Here is a 17,083-nt window from a genome sequence, read left to right on the forward strand (position 1 = left end):
CTACATGGGATCATCACAGAATAAGAAAATAACCAAAAATTATAGCACAAACAAAAAAATGACTACGGGCAAACTGAATTTCTGTCATGTTTAAAGGAATAAGAGAAGAAAACAAAAAGTTGGCCACTCCTTTTCTTTAAACCTGTTCCTAAGTTTGTCAGATGCAAATTATAAATAAACAAATCGTGTGTTTATATACTTACTTCTATGTGGTGAAGAACCGACATCTTCCGACTGAAAGATCTCCACATCAGATGAATAACGCATATAACTTTGCTCATCCTTCGCCACATGCGGAGAATCAGATGTGCTCTGTTTCTCTGGGGACGGCAAGGCTCTGCCTTCCATAGAAACATCACAAACAGCTTGTCCGACAGCCTCCACTACTTGGCTGGTAATAGATTCACCTTCCAAATCTTTCCGTGAAGGCACAATCTCTGTGCTCTCCATTTCATATAGTGACAAGCGTAGCTTCAAGAATAGAACCGGACTTAAGCAGTACTCCAATTGCCTTCACGTGAAGAGTTCTGACTTGACTCCTCATAAAATCCGAAGAACAAAAGCTTAAGGAAGTAGAAAGCCTTCAGAAATCAGGGGAAGTTGATGTCAAAACTCGAAGATGGAGAGACCTGTCAAGATCTTTCTCGATCGATTAACTGACCCGTAAAGCTCCTCGCTCACACCTAACAGTCAATCAAACACGTAAAACGTGCTTCCCGTACGTTTTCAATCAAGGAAAGCTTTAACAGCTCGTCCCCGAGAATAAATCAAAACTGAAAACAAAGAACCTGCTAGTCCACACCTACCCACACTTTGTCCACAACGGAAAGATAACGCCTCTTTAAAAAAGAACATTAAAAGCTCGAAAAGAAAAAAAAAAATTGAACGTTCAAAGTTTTGCAAAACCGCCAAACCCTAGGAAAGAATGTTTTGATCCCTGAACTACCTTTCTTCATAAGATTCTGAGTAGTTAGTACTAAACTAAACTAATACCAACACTGAGAAGCTGTAGGGGTGAAACCAAGAATTTCCACTCTTAGTCTCCGAAAAGAAATATAAGAACCAATGATCACCATGAAAAACACAACAGCTATCGAATATCATGAATTTCAGGTTTCCTACAAGAATCTCCTTCAGAAAACTAATTTGAATTAACCGCAATTCGGAACCATCGATCATCCCAGGGAGAACCACAAACGAAATTCGAAATTGCAGACTGACCTGATTTTGATCCGAAACGGAGAAGAACGAAATGTTTGAGTTCTTGATTTTATCTTCTTAGTTGAGCGGCGACTACGGAGCTTTGCTCGAACCGTTTTGAAAGAACTGTGATGTCAGTATTTCACATTTGCAAAGAAGAATTTAGGACAAGATAATCGCAGCCCATAATTAGTGATTAAAGTATTAAACTATTTTCATTAGGAAAGACTAATAATAAAGGATTAAGAAGTTACGGTTCGTTATACTGAGACCGCGGCGGCAACGGTATTTATACTTTTTGCCTTTTTTTTTTTTTTTTTTTGGGAAGGATCCTAAATTAAATTGATTGGCATCATATAATTTTTTTTTTTCTTACACCATCGCTGACCATTGAGGCAAATGAGAGCATACATAGAAGCAAAATAGGGGAGGGATATGCCTTTCATTAAGGTGAGCTTAAACCTACTCCAAGACCGATGAGGTTCGAGCTACGTAGGCTATATTTGGTAGTCATTTAATTTCAGAAACAACATTTTATGTCAAAAATATAATTTTTAGTTTTCATGTCAAAATGTTGTTTGAAAAAAAAAAAATGGTATTTGGTGAACTTGTTACAGGAACAATTACCTTAAATTGTTCACTTTTTTTGTATTTGGAACGAAACTAAAATAACTGAACACGTTCCATCATTTTGTGTTTTTAGCTTTTTTTTTTCATTTTTTTTCAAAAAATCAAAAAACACCAATGTTGCGTTTAATAGTCATTCAATTATACAAATGATGTTTTTGCGTCAAAACAGAAATTTCAGTTTCTATGTCAAAATGTCATTTAAAAAAAAATATATATGTTTGGTGAACCTGTTTTAGGAACGATTACCTTTAGTTGTTCATTCTTTTTGTATTTGAAACGACCGAAATGATGAAACAAAGGTTTTGATTTTGCGTTTCTAGCTTCTTTTTTTTTTTTTTTTTTTAAAAAGTTGACACCAAACATTTTATTTCGTTTTCTATTTCCCATAAAAAGGAAAGACGTTAGAAATGTTTTTCTGAATAACTACCAAACGCAACCGTAGAGTTGAGATTTTTCAAGCCTAAGGTAGAACATGGCCGGGCTTGGCTTGCAGCCTTAGGTTAAGCCCAACATATATATATGGTGAAAAAACATGGCTAGTCTGGCCTTCTGTAGCCAGACCAGCTTTGAAATAAAGAAAATAGGCACTGCCAAAGGTCATTCAGGGCCGGGTTAGGTTGAGCCCAATAAGGCTGGGCCTGGGCTACAATGTCCTAGCCTAACCTTAAACTAAGTTGGGCTTCGGTGTTGAGGTCTTAAAAATTTTGGCCTAGCCTAGCCCAGTTGCACCCAAGCTACATGCCTTTGTCCGTTCAAGTTAAATGCCAAAAAAAACGTATCAATAGTGTCACACCAAAGTTCAATCTCGAGAGCTAGGGGATCAACTGGTTAGACTAATAAGAAGAACCCGTCTGTGATCGTCGCTCCCGAGTACGCGTCCTGCATTAATTAAATTTATTGCAGTTAAGGTATATGGCTTCATTATTTCTCAATCTCATCAACGGATTGTCTTTCGTACTTTTCTGTTCTGGAATCAATTAAAGATTTTTATGTGATTTTTCCTGCTTTTTCTTGTTGCTCATGAGAATTTGCATCCCTTCCATGCTTTTACATTGAATTATAAGCATCCAATGGTGGTAATGCAAACTCCCTAGCACAACCCAGATCAGTCTCTTAGCCCTTATTGCCACTTTGTTTGCTCCTATCATGGATTTTGCATTCACCCCTTATGGAATGCCTTTTAGCAATCTTTTCTATCTCAAGAAAAAAATTTCAAAAACCTAACTCAACTAAGCCTTTCCCCAACTAGGTGGGCTACTTGGACTGTGTTCTGATATTCATTTAAGGTCATGTTAGTTGACCGGAAAAAATAAAAAATTAAAAACAAAGAAAATTTCCATCTCTTGCTGTTTGTAAATTGCATATCATAGATCATTCACTAGAAGGGGATATACTCTTCTAAATCCTCTAAAATTTTGACCATTTCATGATTTTAAAAATAAATAAATATATACAAGAATGGAACATACAATACTTGATGAAGATCATGCCAAGCTCACATCAGAGGATGATACAATTTCGTTCATCACCAAAACTCTAGCTCTATTAATGGTGAAAAGACACAAATATAATTGTTGTTCAAGCTCTTCTACTTGCTTCTGAAAGCCGATATTGCTCTTTCTGAGCTCTTGCAGTACTTCTTGCAAAGGAAACCTATCTTCCCTCCTGTCTAGACAGAATTGTATCATTTCTTTGTTGTGTTCAATCTCATCATGAAGACGCTCAACCAGTCGGCTCATTGTATCAAAATCCCTGTTCAAAATATAAGTTCCCTTCGCTGCTACATCAAGTTGCTCGCACTCTTTGCTGAGAAATCTGCTTCTTAGAAATCCCAAATTGAAAAGCTTGTTCTTCAAACTTGTTAACGGGAGACTGAAAATTGCAGGTCCCATGACTAGAACCGGTAAGATATGTGTTGCCAGAATAACAGCAGTGACTGTGACCACCCCACAACCTGCTATTACACCAACACCAGATGCCTGCTTGGCATATTTTATGAGCTTCATCTTCCTAGTCACCTTCTTTCTCATTGATCTCAGTTGGTGTAACATTGATGAGTACCGATCATGTATTGGCTTGAAATCATGCTGTTTCTGATTAGAAAATGGATTTCCGAGTAGAATAAATGAATTTAATACTGAAATGACAAGTTTGAATTGCTCCGGGGAATAATCTCCTTCCCTATCAAGTGCCTGTTGAAGAAATTGGTTGTGAGACTGGATTTGACTGATGCTTGCTAAGAGGTAGCTGCAAATTCTTGAAGCTTCTGCACTGATGTCAAAATACTTTTGTAAGAGGCTTTTGAGCTTGGGTTTCTTTGAAAAAATTGCTGATTCAAGCAATGTGGCTATGGTTTCCTGTTCAGGCTCTAGAAGAATTCCACAGGTGTTGCTGTAGCAGAAAGATGGAGAAGATGGCTCATTTACAACCAATTGAGCTTTTGAGAAGAAATCAGCATATGATTCGGTTCTGAATGCACTGAGGTATTCCTTATTGACATTGAAGCTTCTGTGGGCAGCTTTCAATTCCTTACCATCCGAAGAAGAATCAAATCAGGGGAAAAGTAACTCATCAAAGTTGGAAATGCCCCTACCCACACCCCCCCCCCCCAAAAAAAAAAAAAAGATTATTTTATTTAGATTATAATCAGGATATATAGAATTAAGTCGTCTAGACACCTCACCTTTGGCCGTCCTTGAAGTTCTGAATTTCGACCACATCTTCTTCATTGTAACATGCGAAATCTAAGCAATCCTAAGAGTTGAGAATGCCTTGTCACCAAGCAGAGAAGAATACCATACGGTAGCTGCAGCCTTGATGGCTTCGGTCATTAGAGACACCAGTTAATTACTCTTTGGTCATCTAAACCAATTTGTCTGAGATCCTGCTTGAAAGAAACATGAAGCCTCAGCTCTGTAGGTTGTTCATTGTCAGGTTGATTGCATCGAAGCCCTTTTAAAGCAACTAAAGGGGCATTTTGAGGATCATGTTTTCACACACCTTTTCTTAAGAGTTTCCCCTAACCTTATCTAGTCTGGATAGAGGGCTTTACTTTTCCAAATTGTTTGCAAGCTTCAAGGCTGAAAATGCTGAAGCATCCCTTTTCGTCCATGGCCGTAATACTGTCTGCTTTTTCTCTGTTACCCATATATATTTTGTAGGTGAAAGTTACCGAACTCACATTAGTTTGAACTTTCAGGTAGGGTCATTAGAAACATAGAAAGAAGGCCCCTCTACTTCCAAAGTATTACAAGGATCAACAGCAACGGCAACGGCAACGGCAACGGCAACGGCAACGGCCTCTGCAAGAGTTAGGTATTTTAGGTGGAACCTGTGTATTCCATTTGATCAAGATGAATGGGTATCTAAAGCTTCCTATAAAGGACCCTACCTCATGACATCCAACATGACCCGTTTGGAACCTTGTTATCTTGTTGAATACAGTAGTTTGTTGACTATCTTACCTCTTTCTATATGGAACCTTGGGCATGAAAACCCTGACATCCTTAATGACTTAAAAAAAAAGGTAAAATAGTTCCATATGCATTGCTATCATTTGTCACCTTTTGTCATCAAAGATCAAAGATTATCCAGACAGGAAAAAGTGATCATGGCCATCAACAATGTCCAACTCTAGTGGTCTGGTTTTAGAGTGGAATCGGGATTTGGATCGGTCCCCCACCCGATCCCAATCTGATTCTGATCTGGATCGGTCAGAATTGGCCAGATTCTGCCTTAACCCTAGAAACAGTATCGAATGGCTGCTCCAGATTTTCCTCGATCCTGATCCCAAGTTTTAAACCCGGTCTAAAACATCAAGAAACAACTGCTAAGTTGTCATATTTCCTCATCTCTTTGAGGAGAGAGCCAACAGAAAGGGGCATTGTTGTAGTTTAGGATAAGTGAGTGGGCCAACTGTTAGTTAGTAAGCTAGGTCGGCAGGCAAACTGTAAAAAGTACTAAAAGGCAGAAAGTCCCCCTAACAAACCAATGCTTTCCATGGCTTCTACCTTAAAAAAGACGAAAGGAACAATCCTTGTTCTTTCCTTATGTGTTTATCAAGTAAAAGGATTTCAAAATACATAAACAAAAATTTCTATTTAGCATATCAATAAATCCAAAATTCCAATACCCATTCTCCAACATCAAATATATGATTAAATGCAAGTTTGAAACGGGTCTTAGCTGTTTCGGTTCTAGTCGGTTCCAAACTGATCTAGCTGTGGGGAAATTTGTAAAAGAGAAGATAAGAGGTGTGAGAGGGCATGTACACAATGATCGCGTGCCCTTCTCCTTCTCTTAGTTTATTGAACCATTTTCTTTGTCATTTTACAATTTTAAGTGATAGATTTTTCACAACCACCTAGGAACAAGTAGGGAAATTTGTAAAATTCATAGTCCTACCTATTTGTAGTGTTGGCATTCCCCAAGGAGGGATAATGACATTTAACTTGCTATCCTAATATCATTCCTATTGCCATTATCCAACAGTAAACATGTCAGTGCAATACGATTAACTGTGTCCATACTTGAGAGCTAAAAAGCTACTAAAAGGGATTGTCCCCCGTTCACATTTTGATCCTTTTAAAATATGCCCGTACCAAACAATGTTTTTTTGCCGTTCCCATTTTAACTAACAGAGCACTGGACCACATGAAATGGACCAATCGAAATTGAAACCAATAGAAAACCAAACCGAATAGAAACCTAAGAAAATTAATAAACGCAAAACTTGGACCGGCTTGGTTTGGTCCACTGAGAGAAGACTGATTCAGCCCAACCAAAACTGGACCAACCGATTGACACACTGACAAAATCTATAGACAATAGGCCATCTAAGTTATGCTCGATGTTGTATAATTATCACCCAATAATCACCTAGTAATGTTTCAAAACAAGTTGGCTTGTAGTAAACAGCATTTCCTCTCACCATGAGAGAGTTATAACAAGACCTGCCATAGTAAGAACTGAGAAATGGGGAAAGATGACTTGCCTGTGGAGCTTGAATGATAATTCAAATACCAATAAAGGTCTTTATCGTTTGTAGGAACAAAAGTAGCCCTTGATCCAGGTTTTACGAACTGTTGGAATTCCTGTTTAAATCCATGGCCCTGAAGCAACACAGCCAAGCCACGCACTACTACCCCGCCTGAATGCACTGGAGCCTTGAGTCCCAACCACTGCGCCACCACTGAATGCGATATCACACCCTACCAAGACCTATCATCTATCATGGGCCTTGGCCATAGTACAAATGATTCTTTCAATTTCACACAAGTTAAGAAAAATATGAGAATTTGAACCTCTTAGGCTCTGAGTCTTCATCATATTTACCTTGGATTTGATGATAGTTCCATCACCTAGTTGCAGAGTGGCAATGGAAAAGCCTTCATGTGTTATGTGGGTATGGATGGAGATGAGCTTTGAGGAGAAACGGATGGTTCCAGGGGGTAACTCTTCTGCTAGCGACTCCAACAGGACTTTCCTGTGGACAATTCTATGTTCATATTTCTTCCTGTATTCCATATAGCCCCAAATACAAGTTAGATCCCTATTTTGTTTTAATTAAACTTGATCAGTTGACTCAAAACTCAATCCTACCGATTCATGCAGAATTTGTCTCGGTGTAGATTATTGATCATAATCCTTAAATTCCTTGCAAAGATTATAGAGGGAAATGAAAATCCAAGTAAAATTTCTTACTTTGTTGGGCAGTTGGCTTGAAAGAATTTCGTTCTTGAAAAATCTTCAAAGAAGGTGTTACTATTTGGTGGGTAAGTGTGTGCTTCGTTAGTGACCTGAAGAATCTAGTGGCCACTTCAGATATACATCTGGGTTTGGTTAACTAAGCTTTTTATGAGAAGCGTTGCCATTTTCCTGCTTTTATAAGGATCTGTCAAGATTTGGAAAGCAAAAACGTTATCAAAAGATGGCGCATCTCTTTTGAAGATGGTTTCACAAACAGTGATTTAGGCATCTGAAATTAAAGAAATAGGAGAGTCTTGTGATTTATAGGGCTCAGATCATCAAGGAATTGGAAAGTTCTGTAGTAAAGAGAAAGAGGTAACGAACCCTTGAATCAATTGAACCCCAGAATAAGAAACTTCTTGAATAGCTCCATTAGCGACCTTGGTGACGAATCCCCTGAATTCCATGCATGATGGCTAGTAATCAGATTACATAGATCTTTCCGACCAAACTATTATCAGCTATAGAGAGAGAGAGAGAGAGAGAGAGAGAGATCACTTCGATGTTGGAGGAGAGGTGGAGGTGAGCTTGTGAGCAACACCAAGATGATGGAGAACAAGCCATCCATTGGATAAGATGCTGATGGCTGCACCAGTGGCGCGGAGCTCTGGCGACTTCTCCAGCACCAGGGCTCGAACACCTACCCTCTTTAGAGCCAAGGCCGTTGCAAGGCCTGCGATCCCCGCCCCAACGATTACTACCTCCCCCCTTGGCGTTATACAGAAGGAAATAGAGAAAGAGACAAGGAGGAAAGGAGACGAAAGAAAATAAACAAAAGGAAAAGCAAGGGGAGAAAGAAGAACGAAGCAAATAAAAAAGGGAGGCCCCAGGTTGCAGGCGCACACGAAATGGGATATTGAAGTTTCCTGCGAGCGCCTCTCGGCCAGTCTCGTTCTCCTCTTAGTTTGCTTATAAAGGTATGGGTGTAACGGTTCGATTCTGATATAAACATAAATAAGCATTTTAAACATAAATAGAGGCGTTTAGTATGATTTATGACGCCTATTTTTATTAAAATAACTCACTATGCCAATAAATTCATAAATAGCCTTTTCAATAACATTTTAAGATCATAAGTTATTCCTCCCATAGATCTGTAACTACCCACAACACATGATAAGTAAGGGATCAGAAGCTCTATTCAACCTTAGATGGAACTCTAGGCAACTCCCCACAATCAAAGTATGTTGAACCAAAGATAAAACTGTAAAGCAATTTATAGAAAATTATGTCCCTAATTAGCTTCGTCAACCATCCTGACTTCACATGTTGTGCCCAGCCTGCAAGATAGGATGCAGTGATCAAACCAGAGGCACGCCATCTCCTCTCCTTGACATACCCTTTTATAGTTCTGTCTACCTCTGCCGGCATGATTCGCCGTCCATTTTGGAGGAATGAATTCCCAATGTGTCGACCAAGAACAACTGCATCCTCAAGTGCTGAACCTCCACCTTGGCCAAGACCGGGTGTCATCGGGTGCATTGCATCTCCTGCAACTGTTACGTTCCCCTTGGAAAGGTGACCCCATATAACGTCCCATGGCTGCCTATACATCAAAGGAGCCCAATGTATAGAAGAAAGGTCAGCATGCCAGACAACCTCTAAGAATGTCGGAGGGAAGTCCTTTGCTAAGTTCTCTTTCACTTCCCTCAGAATCAGTTTAGGGTCTCCTCCAAACTCTTCACCTGAAATAACTGACCCGATGAGTCTTTTGTTTTAATGTACCAATTAAAAGGCCTACTATAGTAAGAACAAAGAAATAGAGAAAGATGACTTGCCTGTGGAGCTTGAATGATAATTCATGTACCAATAAAGGTCTTTATCATTTATGGGAACAAAAGCAGCTTTTACACCAGGTTTTACGAACTGTTGGAATTCCTGTTTAAATCCATGGCCCTGGGGAAACACAGCCAAGCCACGCACTGCTACCCGGCCACAATGCACTGGAGCCTTGAGTCCCAACCACTGCGCCACCACTGAATGCAATCCATCACAACCTACCAAGACCTGTCATGGACCACGGCCATGGTACAAATAATTGTTTCAATTTCACAGAAGTTTATAAGGCAAATATGGGAATTTTGATCCTCTGATGCTCTAACCCTTTATCATACTTACCTTGGCTTTGATGATAGTTCCATCATCTAGTTGGAGGGTGGCAATGGAAAAGCCCTCATGTGTTATGTGGGTATGGATGGAGATGAGCTTTGAGGAGAAACGGATGGTCCCAGGGGGTAACTCTTCTGCTAGAGCCTCCAACAGGGCTTTCCTGTGGACCATTCTATGTTCATTTTTGTTCCTGGATTTCCACGTAGTCCCAAAAACAAGTTAGGATTCCTGTTTTGTTTTAAACTTGACCAGTTGACTCAAAACACAACGGGTCATTCAAGAATGCTATGAGTTGCAAAGGCAACTCTGTTTCTGTTTCTGTTTCTGCATCTATTGATACAGAATTTGTCTCGGTGTAGATTATTGATCAAGTTGATACAATATATTGGATCCATCTGGTGTGTTTTCTGCTAAATTATACATAACTGCAATAGTAACCCCTCATCCTTAAATTCCTTACAATAATTATAGAGGGAAATGAAAATCCAAGTACAATTTCTTACTTTTCTTGGACAGTTGCTTGGAAAGAATTCCCTTGTTGAAAAATCTTCAAAGAAGGTGTTATTCTTTGGTGAAAGTGTCCTAAGCTGAAGAACCTAGTGGCCACTTAGAGATAGTGGCCATCTTTTGAAGATAGTTTCACTAGAAGTGATTTAGGCATCTGAAATTAAAGGAACAGGAGGGTCTTGTGGTTTATAGGGCTCAAACCATCAAGTAATTGGGTACTGAGCTCTTCAACTGGACTCACAGTGATTTGCGAGCTTTGGAGTTTGAGGGAATTATAATTATTGCAGTACAAGAAAGAGGTAACGAACCCTTGAATCTGTTGAACCCCAGTATAAGAAACTTCTTGGGTGGCTCCATTAGCAACATTGGTGACAAATCCCCTGAATTCCACGCATGATGGTTAGTGATCAGATTACATAGATCATTCGGATCAAACTAATATAAGGTAGAGAGAGAGAGAGAGAGAGCTCACTTTGATGTAGGAGGAGAGGTAGAGGTGAGCTTGTGAGCTACACCAAGATGATTCAGAGCAATCCATCCATTGGATAAGAGGCTGATGGCTGCACCAGTAGCTCGGAGCTCCGGCGACTTCTCTAGCACCAAGGATCGAACACCGACCCTCTTTAGAGCCAAGGCCGTTGCAAGTCCTGCGATCCCCGCCCCTACGATTACTACATCCTCGCTGATTTCCATCTTTTCTCCCAGTCAGCTCGCTCTCAAACCGTACTATCATCTCTATATATATAAACCCATTAGTTCATACCCTCAATAGATTGTCTGATGGAAGGACTGGTTGGCATCCACCATTGTTGAAAAGTAACTTTGCACTTTAGAAGTCAAAAAGAGTGTCTTGGCTGAGAAGATGAATGAATAAAAAGTTCTTGTCAAGACCATCTCGTTTGAATAGGAAACAAGACATTAATTGAGAATATCAGAAAATGAAAGAAGGGAGACGCTGCACTTGTTTTAATTTTTTTTAAAACACAGAAGAGGCGCCCACGTACTTAGAAAAAGGGAGTTGCGTGATCAATTCTAGAGAGAGAAGTTACGGTATGAGTGAGATTATGTTATCTTTATCTCGAATTCTTGACCCATTTTGATATATTTTATTAGCCATCCAAATGAGATTTTTTAGCGATGACTTGTTGGATTGACTTGACTTGGAGTATATATGTTTTTACTGTTGTTTTATTATGTAAGCAAGTGAGATTTGGAGATTTTTATGTTAGAGTGTGAGTTCTTGCTGTGATTTGGATGTTCTTGAGTGATTTTTAGTGTAATCTTTTTTTTCCAACATAATGAATCATCTTCTTCTTCTTCTTCTTCTTCGAAGAACATAGTTCACATCCGTGAGTGAACCTCATTACATATCTGTGTCTTGCGTGAATCTATTTTGTTTTTCTTCGTTTTTTTTAAGGTAATTTACAATGTCACCCCCTGGAGAATGCCACAATTATAAGAACACCCCCTCTATTTCACCAAATTAGACTTAGACCCCCTACCGTCAGTTAATGTTAAGTTAAGAGATAATATGACCATTATACCATTTTCACTAAAACTCATCGTCTATAGCTAATTCACACACTTCTGAGAATCCTCTGGCATCATCGGATCATCCAACGTAGACGCTAGAGCATCCATCGGCACCTGCAACACCGACCTAGCATGTGCTACGAATAACCACGTGGCTAGTACAGGTAGCACCGATTGCGGTAGAGGTTTTTGCCCCAGGCCTCATTCACGTCGTCGAATAGCTCGACTGAGAGGTCTAGATGGCAGGTTTGTGTTTGTGTCACTGGAAATGCAGTATCAAAGGTGGACCAAACAAAAACAGAGCCGTTCTTAAGGGAGAGATTACCTAAATCATCTAGTGTCGCAAGAGAAGCAAAAATTAGAAAAAGGGGCGAGTGAGTGAGTAACAAATAAAGAGATTGAAAAGTGAGAACGTCAGGAATGAAAACCCTATTGTTCTTCAGTCATTTTTAGGGATTCATTATTTACAGTATTGACGATTAGGTATTTTATCATCTGCAATGGAGACGACAGGAACGATGACGACATCGGCTTAGCAAACATCAGCAAAGAGGAAGCATGTATTCACGACAGTAGATCAACTGAAACCAAGGACGACTGGTCATACCCTTACGGTGAAGGTTGTGAGTTCGACCACGATGTTGCAGAAGGGGCGGGCGGCTTCTCAGCATCTTCGCGGAACTTGCATCCCCGAGTGTCTTGTCAGTGATGATACCGACCGTGTTATCTTCACCGCTCGCAACGAGCAAGTTGATATGATGAAGCCAGGTGCAATTGTTATACTCTGAAATGTTAAAATCGACATGTTCAAGTGATCTATGAGATTGGCGGTTGACAAATAGGGACGTGTTGAGATCACTGAACTTGCTAAATTGTTGTTAAGGAGGACAATAATTTGTCTCTAGTTGAGTATGAATGATGAATGTTGTTGAAGAATGATTGGATCTTTTGGTGATTAATGTTTGGTGATTCAGAGAAGCCTCAAAGCTTCAAGGCCCCTTGATGGTTCTTTTTATTTTATCTTGTTCCCTGCTCCTTTGCTAGAACTTGACGGTGTCGGAATTGTCGTTGGCTTTTCAGACTAGAATGCCGTAATAGGAAATTGCAGCGGTGAAGGAAGGTGGGTTTGTTGAGGTGATGGTGATGAAACCCAGAGAGAAAATGTTGCTGGGATATGTCTAGGTGGTCTTGGAATTGGAGGGTCTAAGGGTTGTTCCAGGTGATATGTTTGCAGCGACAAGGGAGAAGAGAAGACAGAACATAGGAGATCAGAAAGGTGAGTGCAGAGGATTTACAAAGGGTTGTTCCAGGTGATATGTCCATGTGCTTGCTGATGTAGTAAGGGTATTTTGGTATTTTATAAAAAAATATAGTAGTCTACATCAGCATATAAGGTATATTCCTTAACAATGACTGATGGTAGGGGGTCTGAGTCTAATTTGGTAAAATAGAGAGGTATTTTTATAATTATGGCATTCTCCAAGTGGTGGCATTGTAAATTACCCTTTTCTTTAATTTTTTTTTTTTTTTTGGTAGGGTTTTTCTTTAGTGTTTGCTTACGTAGTACATTGGATCATCTGCAAAAATTCCTTCTGGCCTAAAGAAAGGTATATTAACCCCTACATACATGAGAAAACAAAGCAACTGAAAGGGAAAATCCCATTATAATGAGACTAAATTTCTAGTTCACATCTCTATATTTTGGGACTATGGGGTTGCAATGGGATTTTTAGGATTTAGGATTTAGGATTTTGGAGGGCTATCTAAAGCCTTTTAATAAGGTTATAAGAACATGAGTTATTCCTCCAATAGATCTGCATCAACCCCAACACAGGGTAACTAAGAGATCAGAAGCTCTAATCAACCTTAGGGGGAACTCTAGGCAACTCCCCACAATCAAAGTATGTTGAATCAAGGAAGACAAAACTGCAAAGCAACTTATAGAAGATTATATCCCTAATTAGCTTCGTCAACCATCTTGACTTCACTTGTTGGGCCCAGCCTGCAAGATAGGATCCAATGATCAAACCAGAGACACGCCATCTCCTCTCCTTCACATACCCTTCTATGTAAGGATGTAAATTTATAATCGAAACCGTTTACCAAAATTTAACCGGTCCGTTTACATTAAAACCGTGAAACTGTAAAATTGTTTAGTAAATGGTGCGGTTATGGTTTCAAGTTTCGGGCCAATTAGCTAAACGGGTTGGGTTGGTTTTAGCCACGAAACCCGTTGGTTTCAAACCAAATTAAAACCGTTTAAACCGATACGATTACTCCGTATAACAATTAAATAAAGCAGGGCCAGAATCAGTATATCACTTCCAAAAATATAATACCAAGTAAAAGTGATTGGAATGAAATGGATTTGAGACGTCTCGTGTTCCCTACTTCCCTTTTCATGGTTTGAACCCCTAGTTTCCTCAATCAGGTACGTACGATTAATCTATTAGTTACAAAATAACCAAACACTCTTCATTCAATTCTTCCCATCTTCTTTCTTCTTTTTCCCCGACTCTAATCTAAGAATATGATGATTCATTCATCTCTTTCATTTGCACGGCCTTAAGAATTAGGAACTTGGGTTTATGGGTTTATAAGGAAATGCTCGGGGAGATGAAAAGGATCCTGGGTTATAAATCGAGTGATATTAGAGAATGATCATGCAAAGAAATAGCACTAGATTATCAAATTAAGACATACCATCATCAATATAAAATCTCTTATTTGTGGTTACCAATTATTTTTGGATAAGCTTATGATCTTCAGTTTAGAGATTGTTGCAAGTTATAACAAACCGATTGTGAACCGTTTTACAAATCGTATAGAATAAACCGAAACCAAAACCGTTTAAAACCGTGAAACTGACACCGTCTAGAAACCATGGAAACCGAAACCGTTTACTAAATTGTCACGGTTTCAGAAAGTGGAACCGTTTAGGCTTATGATCTTCAGCTTAGAGATGGTTGCAAGCTATAACAAACCGATTGTGAACCGTTTTACAAACCGTATAGAATAAACCGAAATCAAAACCATTTAAAACCATGAAACCGACACCGTTTAGAAACCGTGGAAACCAAACCGTTTACTAAACGGTCACGGTTTCAAAAAGTGGAACCATTTAGTATATGGTGCGGTTATGGTTTTAGTCAAATAAATGTAAATCAAACCAATCCGCACCGTTTAAACCGAAACCGAACCGAATGCACTGCCACCCGGCCAGAATGCACTGGAGCCTTGAGTCCCAACCATTGTGCCACCACTGAATGCACTCCATCACACCCTACCAAGACCTGTCATGGGCCATAGCAATAGTACAGACAATTCTTTTAATTTCACAGAAGTGAGACAAATATGAGAATTTTGAACCTCTGATGCTCTGACCCTTTATCATACTTACCTTGGCTTTGATGATAGTTCCATCATCTAGTTGCAGGGTGGCTATGGAAAAGTCTTCATGTGTTATATGGGTATGGATGGAGATGAGCTTTGAGGAGAAACGGATGGTTCCAGGGGGTAACTCTTCTGCTAGAGCCTCCAACAGGGCTTCCTGTGGACCATTCTAAGTCCATTTCTCTTCCTGGATTCCGCATAGCCTCAAGTTCATGTTAGAATTCAGGAATGGTAATTTCTTGGAATCTACCTGTTGATATAGAATTTCAGAATTTGTATACGTGCAGATTGTTGATCAAAAAGATACAATAGAGTATATTAGATTCATCTGGTGTGTTTTCTGCTAAATTATACATATCGGTATTTTCCCCCCTCATATTATAGAGGGAAACGAAAATCCAAGCAAAATTTATTTCTTCTGTTGGGTAGCTTCTTGGAAAGACTTTCCTTCTTCAAAAATCCCGTTAAGTGTTATTCTTTGCTGGGTAAGTGTATGCTTCGTTAGTGAGCTGAAGAACTCAATTACAGATTTTTCCATTAGTAAGGTTTTATGAAAAGAATGCTTGGTTCTTTTAAGGATCTGTCAAGATGTTGGAAAAGCTAAAAAGTTTTCCAAATTCAGCTAATCCCTTTTGAAGATGGTTTCACAAGCAGTGATTTAGGCATCTGAAATTAAAGAAACAGTAGGTTCATGTGGTTTATTGGGTTCAGATCATCAAGGTCACCCCTGAATTGGGTATTGAGCTCGTCAACTAGATTCTGTGACTAGTGAGCTTTGAGGATATGGGGAACTATAATTATTGTAGTAACGAGAAAGAGGTAACGAACCCCTGAATCGGTTGAACCCCAGAATAAGAAATTTCTTGAGTAGCTCCATTAACAACATTGGTAACGAATCCCCTGAATTGTATACATGCTGGTTAGTGATCAGATTTCATAGATCTTTCCAAACAAAACTAATATCAGTAAGAGAGATCAGGTGGGAGTTGTAGCTCACTTCAGTGTAAGGATAGGTGGAGGTGAGCTTGTGAGCTACACCGAGATGAAGGAGAGCAACCCAAGCATTGGATAAGAGGCCGATGGCTACACCAGTAGCTCGGAGCTCCGGCGACTTCTCTAGCACCAAGGCTTGAACACCGACCCCCTTTAGAGCTAAGGCCGTTGCAAGGCCTGCGATCCCCGCTCCTACGATTACTACTTCCTCGCTGATTTCCATCCTCTCTCCCACTTTGCTCACTCACAAAACATATATGATATAACCAAATCATCTTCATATGTATTGCTATCCATTCTATATTTTTTCGAAGAAATAACGCTACCCTCTAACGTGTAGCTATCATGGTTTCAAGTATCGGTCTATCGGTCATATCAGATTGGTATCGACTGAGACCAATCCTTGATAGATTCAAATCGGTTATCCATATCGTTTTAGGGATCAATAGTAAAAATTAGTACTTAAATAAAAAAGAAGGCAAAACCAATCGACACCCACCAATTTGATCCAATCCGATCCAGATTGATTTTGACAAATACCGATACCAATATGATATTGTCACCTAAATCCTTGGTACCTACGCCAAGACACAGAATAAGTGAAAAGACCATACTGACCCACACTGAGTCTATGCACGCAACAACATGCTGGCCATGAGAAGATGTGCGTGAGCATGCACCATTGTTGCTTTCCGTGCCCTGCCGTGTTTGGTGGGACTCAATCCTCTACGGCTCGCAATGAATGATAGTGAGGATCCAACGGTTGTGCGGGTCCTGGCATGCGTCCCAGCTGTTGAATGCTCACTATCATTCACTGTCTCCCCATATATGATTCTTATGTGTGTCGCCTTCATAAATCATTTTTTAAATAGGTTATCAATAAATAAATAAAATCTGGGAACTTGGGTATCTAATTAGGATTTAAGACAAATTAAGACAATTAATATGTAAGTGCCTACTTGTTTAATTG

General features: G+C 39.5%; 4 protein-coding genes and 2 pseudogenes across 6 annotated transcripts in view; 1 reads left to right on the plus strand and 5 right to left on the minus strand.

The window, feature by feature from the left end:
* LOC122061822 (sterol 3-beta-glucosyltransferase UGT80B1-like) overlaps nt 1-1,376 on the minus strand; it is a 32,036-nt gene extending 30,660 nt beyond the window's left edge. Inside the window, exons 1-2 of one of the 3 annotated variants that reach the window (XM_042625312.1) lie at nt 1,222-1,375; nt 204-683 (exon numbers count right to left, since the gene is read on the minus strand). In XM_042625312.1, coding sequence (XP_042481246.1) covers nt 204-450 — 247 coding nt within the window. In that variant the 5' untranslated portion in view covers nt 451-683; nt 1,222-1,375. Of the gene's footprint in view, nt 1-203; nt 1,194-1,221 lie in introns of those variants that run through there. The other 2 variants (XM_042625314.1, XM_042625313.1) reach the window with 2 other exon arrangements.
* Nucleotides 1,377-3,229: 1,853 nt separating this feature from the next.
* LOC122060719 (UPF0496 protein At1g20180-like) lies at nt 3,230-4,382 on the minus strand (the record flags this gene model as incomplete). The annotated part of the gene is made up of 1 exon (XM_042623828.1): nt 3,230-4,382. A coding segment is annotated over one exon (1,068 nt), but the record flags the coding sequence as incomplete, so codon positions are not given.
* A 2,322-nt stretch (nt 4,383-6,704) lies between these two features.
* On the minus strand, nt 6,705-8,540 carry LOC122060720 (monooxygenase 3-like). The gene is made up of 3 exons (XM_042623829.1): nt 8,077-8,540; nt 7,903-7,974; nt 6,705-7,345 (listed from the first exon to the last, which is right to left on the minus strand). The coding sequence occupies exons 1-3, from the start codon at nt 8,538-8,540 to the stop codon at nt 7,054-7,056; spliced, it is 828 nt and encodes a 275-aa protein (XP_042479763.1). The 3' UTR covers nt 6,705-7,053.
* A 43-nt stretch (nt 8,541-8,583) lies between these two features.
* Nucleotides 8,584-11,017, minus strand: LOC122061823 (monooxygenase 2-like). The gene is made up of 5 exons (XM_042625316.1): nt 10,667-11,017; nt 10,503-10,574; nt 9,697-9,877; nt 9,357-9,585; nt 8,584-9,263 (listed from the first exon to the last, which is right to left on the minus strand). Exons 1-5 carry the CDS (start codon nt 10,885-10,887, stop codon nt 8,716-8,718), a joined length of 1,251 nt encoding a protein of 416 aa, XP_042481250.1. The 5' UTR covers nt 10,888-11,017; the 3' UTR covers nt 8,584-8,715.
* Nucleotides 11,018-12,227: 1,210 nt separating this feature from the next.
* Nucleotides 12,228-12,646, plus strand: LOC122061824 (annotated as a pseudogene).
* A 2,245-nt stretch (nt 12,647-14,891) lies between these two features.
* On the minus strand, nt 14,892-16,336 carry LOC122060721 (annotated as a pseudogene).
* Nucleotides 16,337-17,083: the final 747 nt, after the last annotated feature.

This window comes from Macadamia integrifolia, chromosome 14 (genome assembly GCF_013358625.1).
Source record: "Macadamia integrifolia cultivar HAES 741 chromosome 14, SCU_Mint_v3, whole genome shotgun sequence".
In the NCBI taxonomy this organism is placed as follows: domain Eukaryota; kingdom Viridiplantae; phylum Streptophyta; class Magnoliopsida; order Proteales; family Proteaceae; genus Macadamia; species Macadamia integrifolia.

Coding starts and splice junctions, on each gene's coding strand:
- LOC122061823 (XM_042625316.1), bottom strand. CDS start 10,887: ATGGAAATCAGCGAGGATGTAGTAATCGTAGGGGCGGGGATCGCAGGA. Junction 9,878..10,502: donor GGGGTTCAACAGATTCAAGG/GTTCGTTACCTC, acceptor GTGGAAATCCAG/GAACAAAAATGAACATAGAA. Junction 9,586..9,696: donor GAACTATCATCAAAGCCAAG/GTAAGTATGATA, acceptor GGTCCATGACAG/GTCTTGGTAGGTTGTGATGG.
- LOC122060720 (XM_042623829.1), bottom strand. CDS start 8,540: ATGCTTATTTATGTTTATATCAGAATCGAACCGTTACACCCATACCTT. Junction 7,975..8,076: donor ACCTCTCCTCCAACATCGAA/GTGATCTCTCTC, acceptor CATGGAATTCAG/GGGATTCGTCACCAAGGTCG. Junction 7,346..7,902: donor GGGGTTCAATTGATTCAAGG/GTTCGTTACCTC, acceptor TATGGAATACAG/GAAGAAATATGAACATAGAA.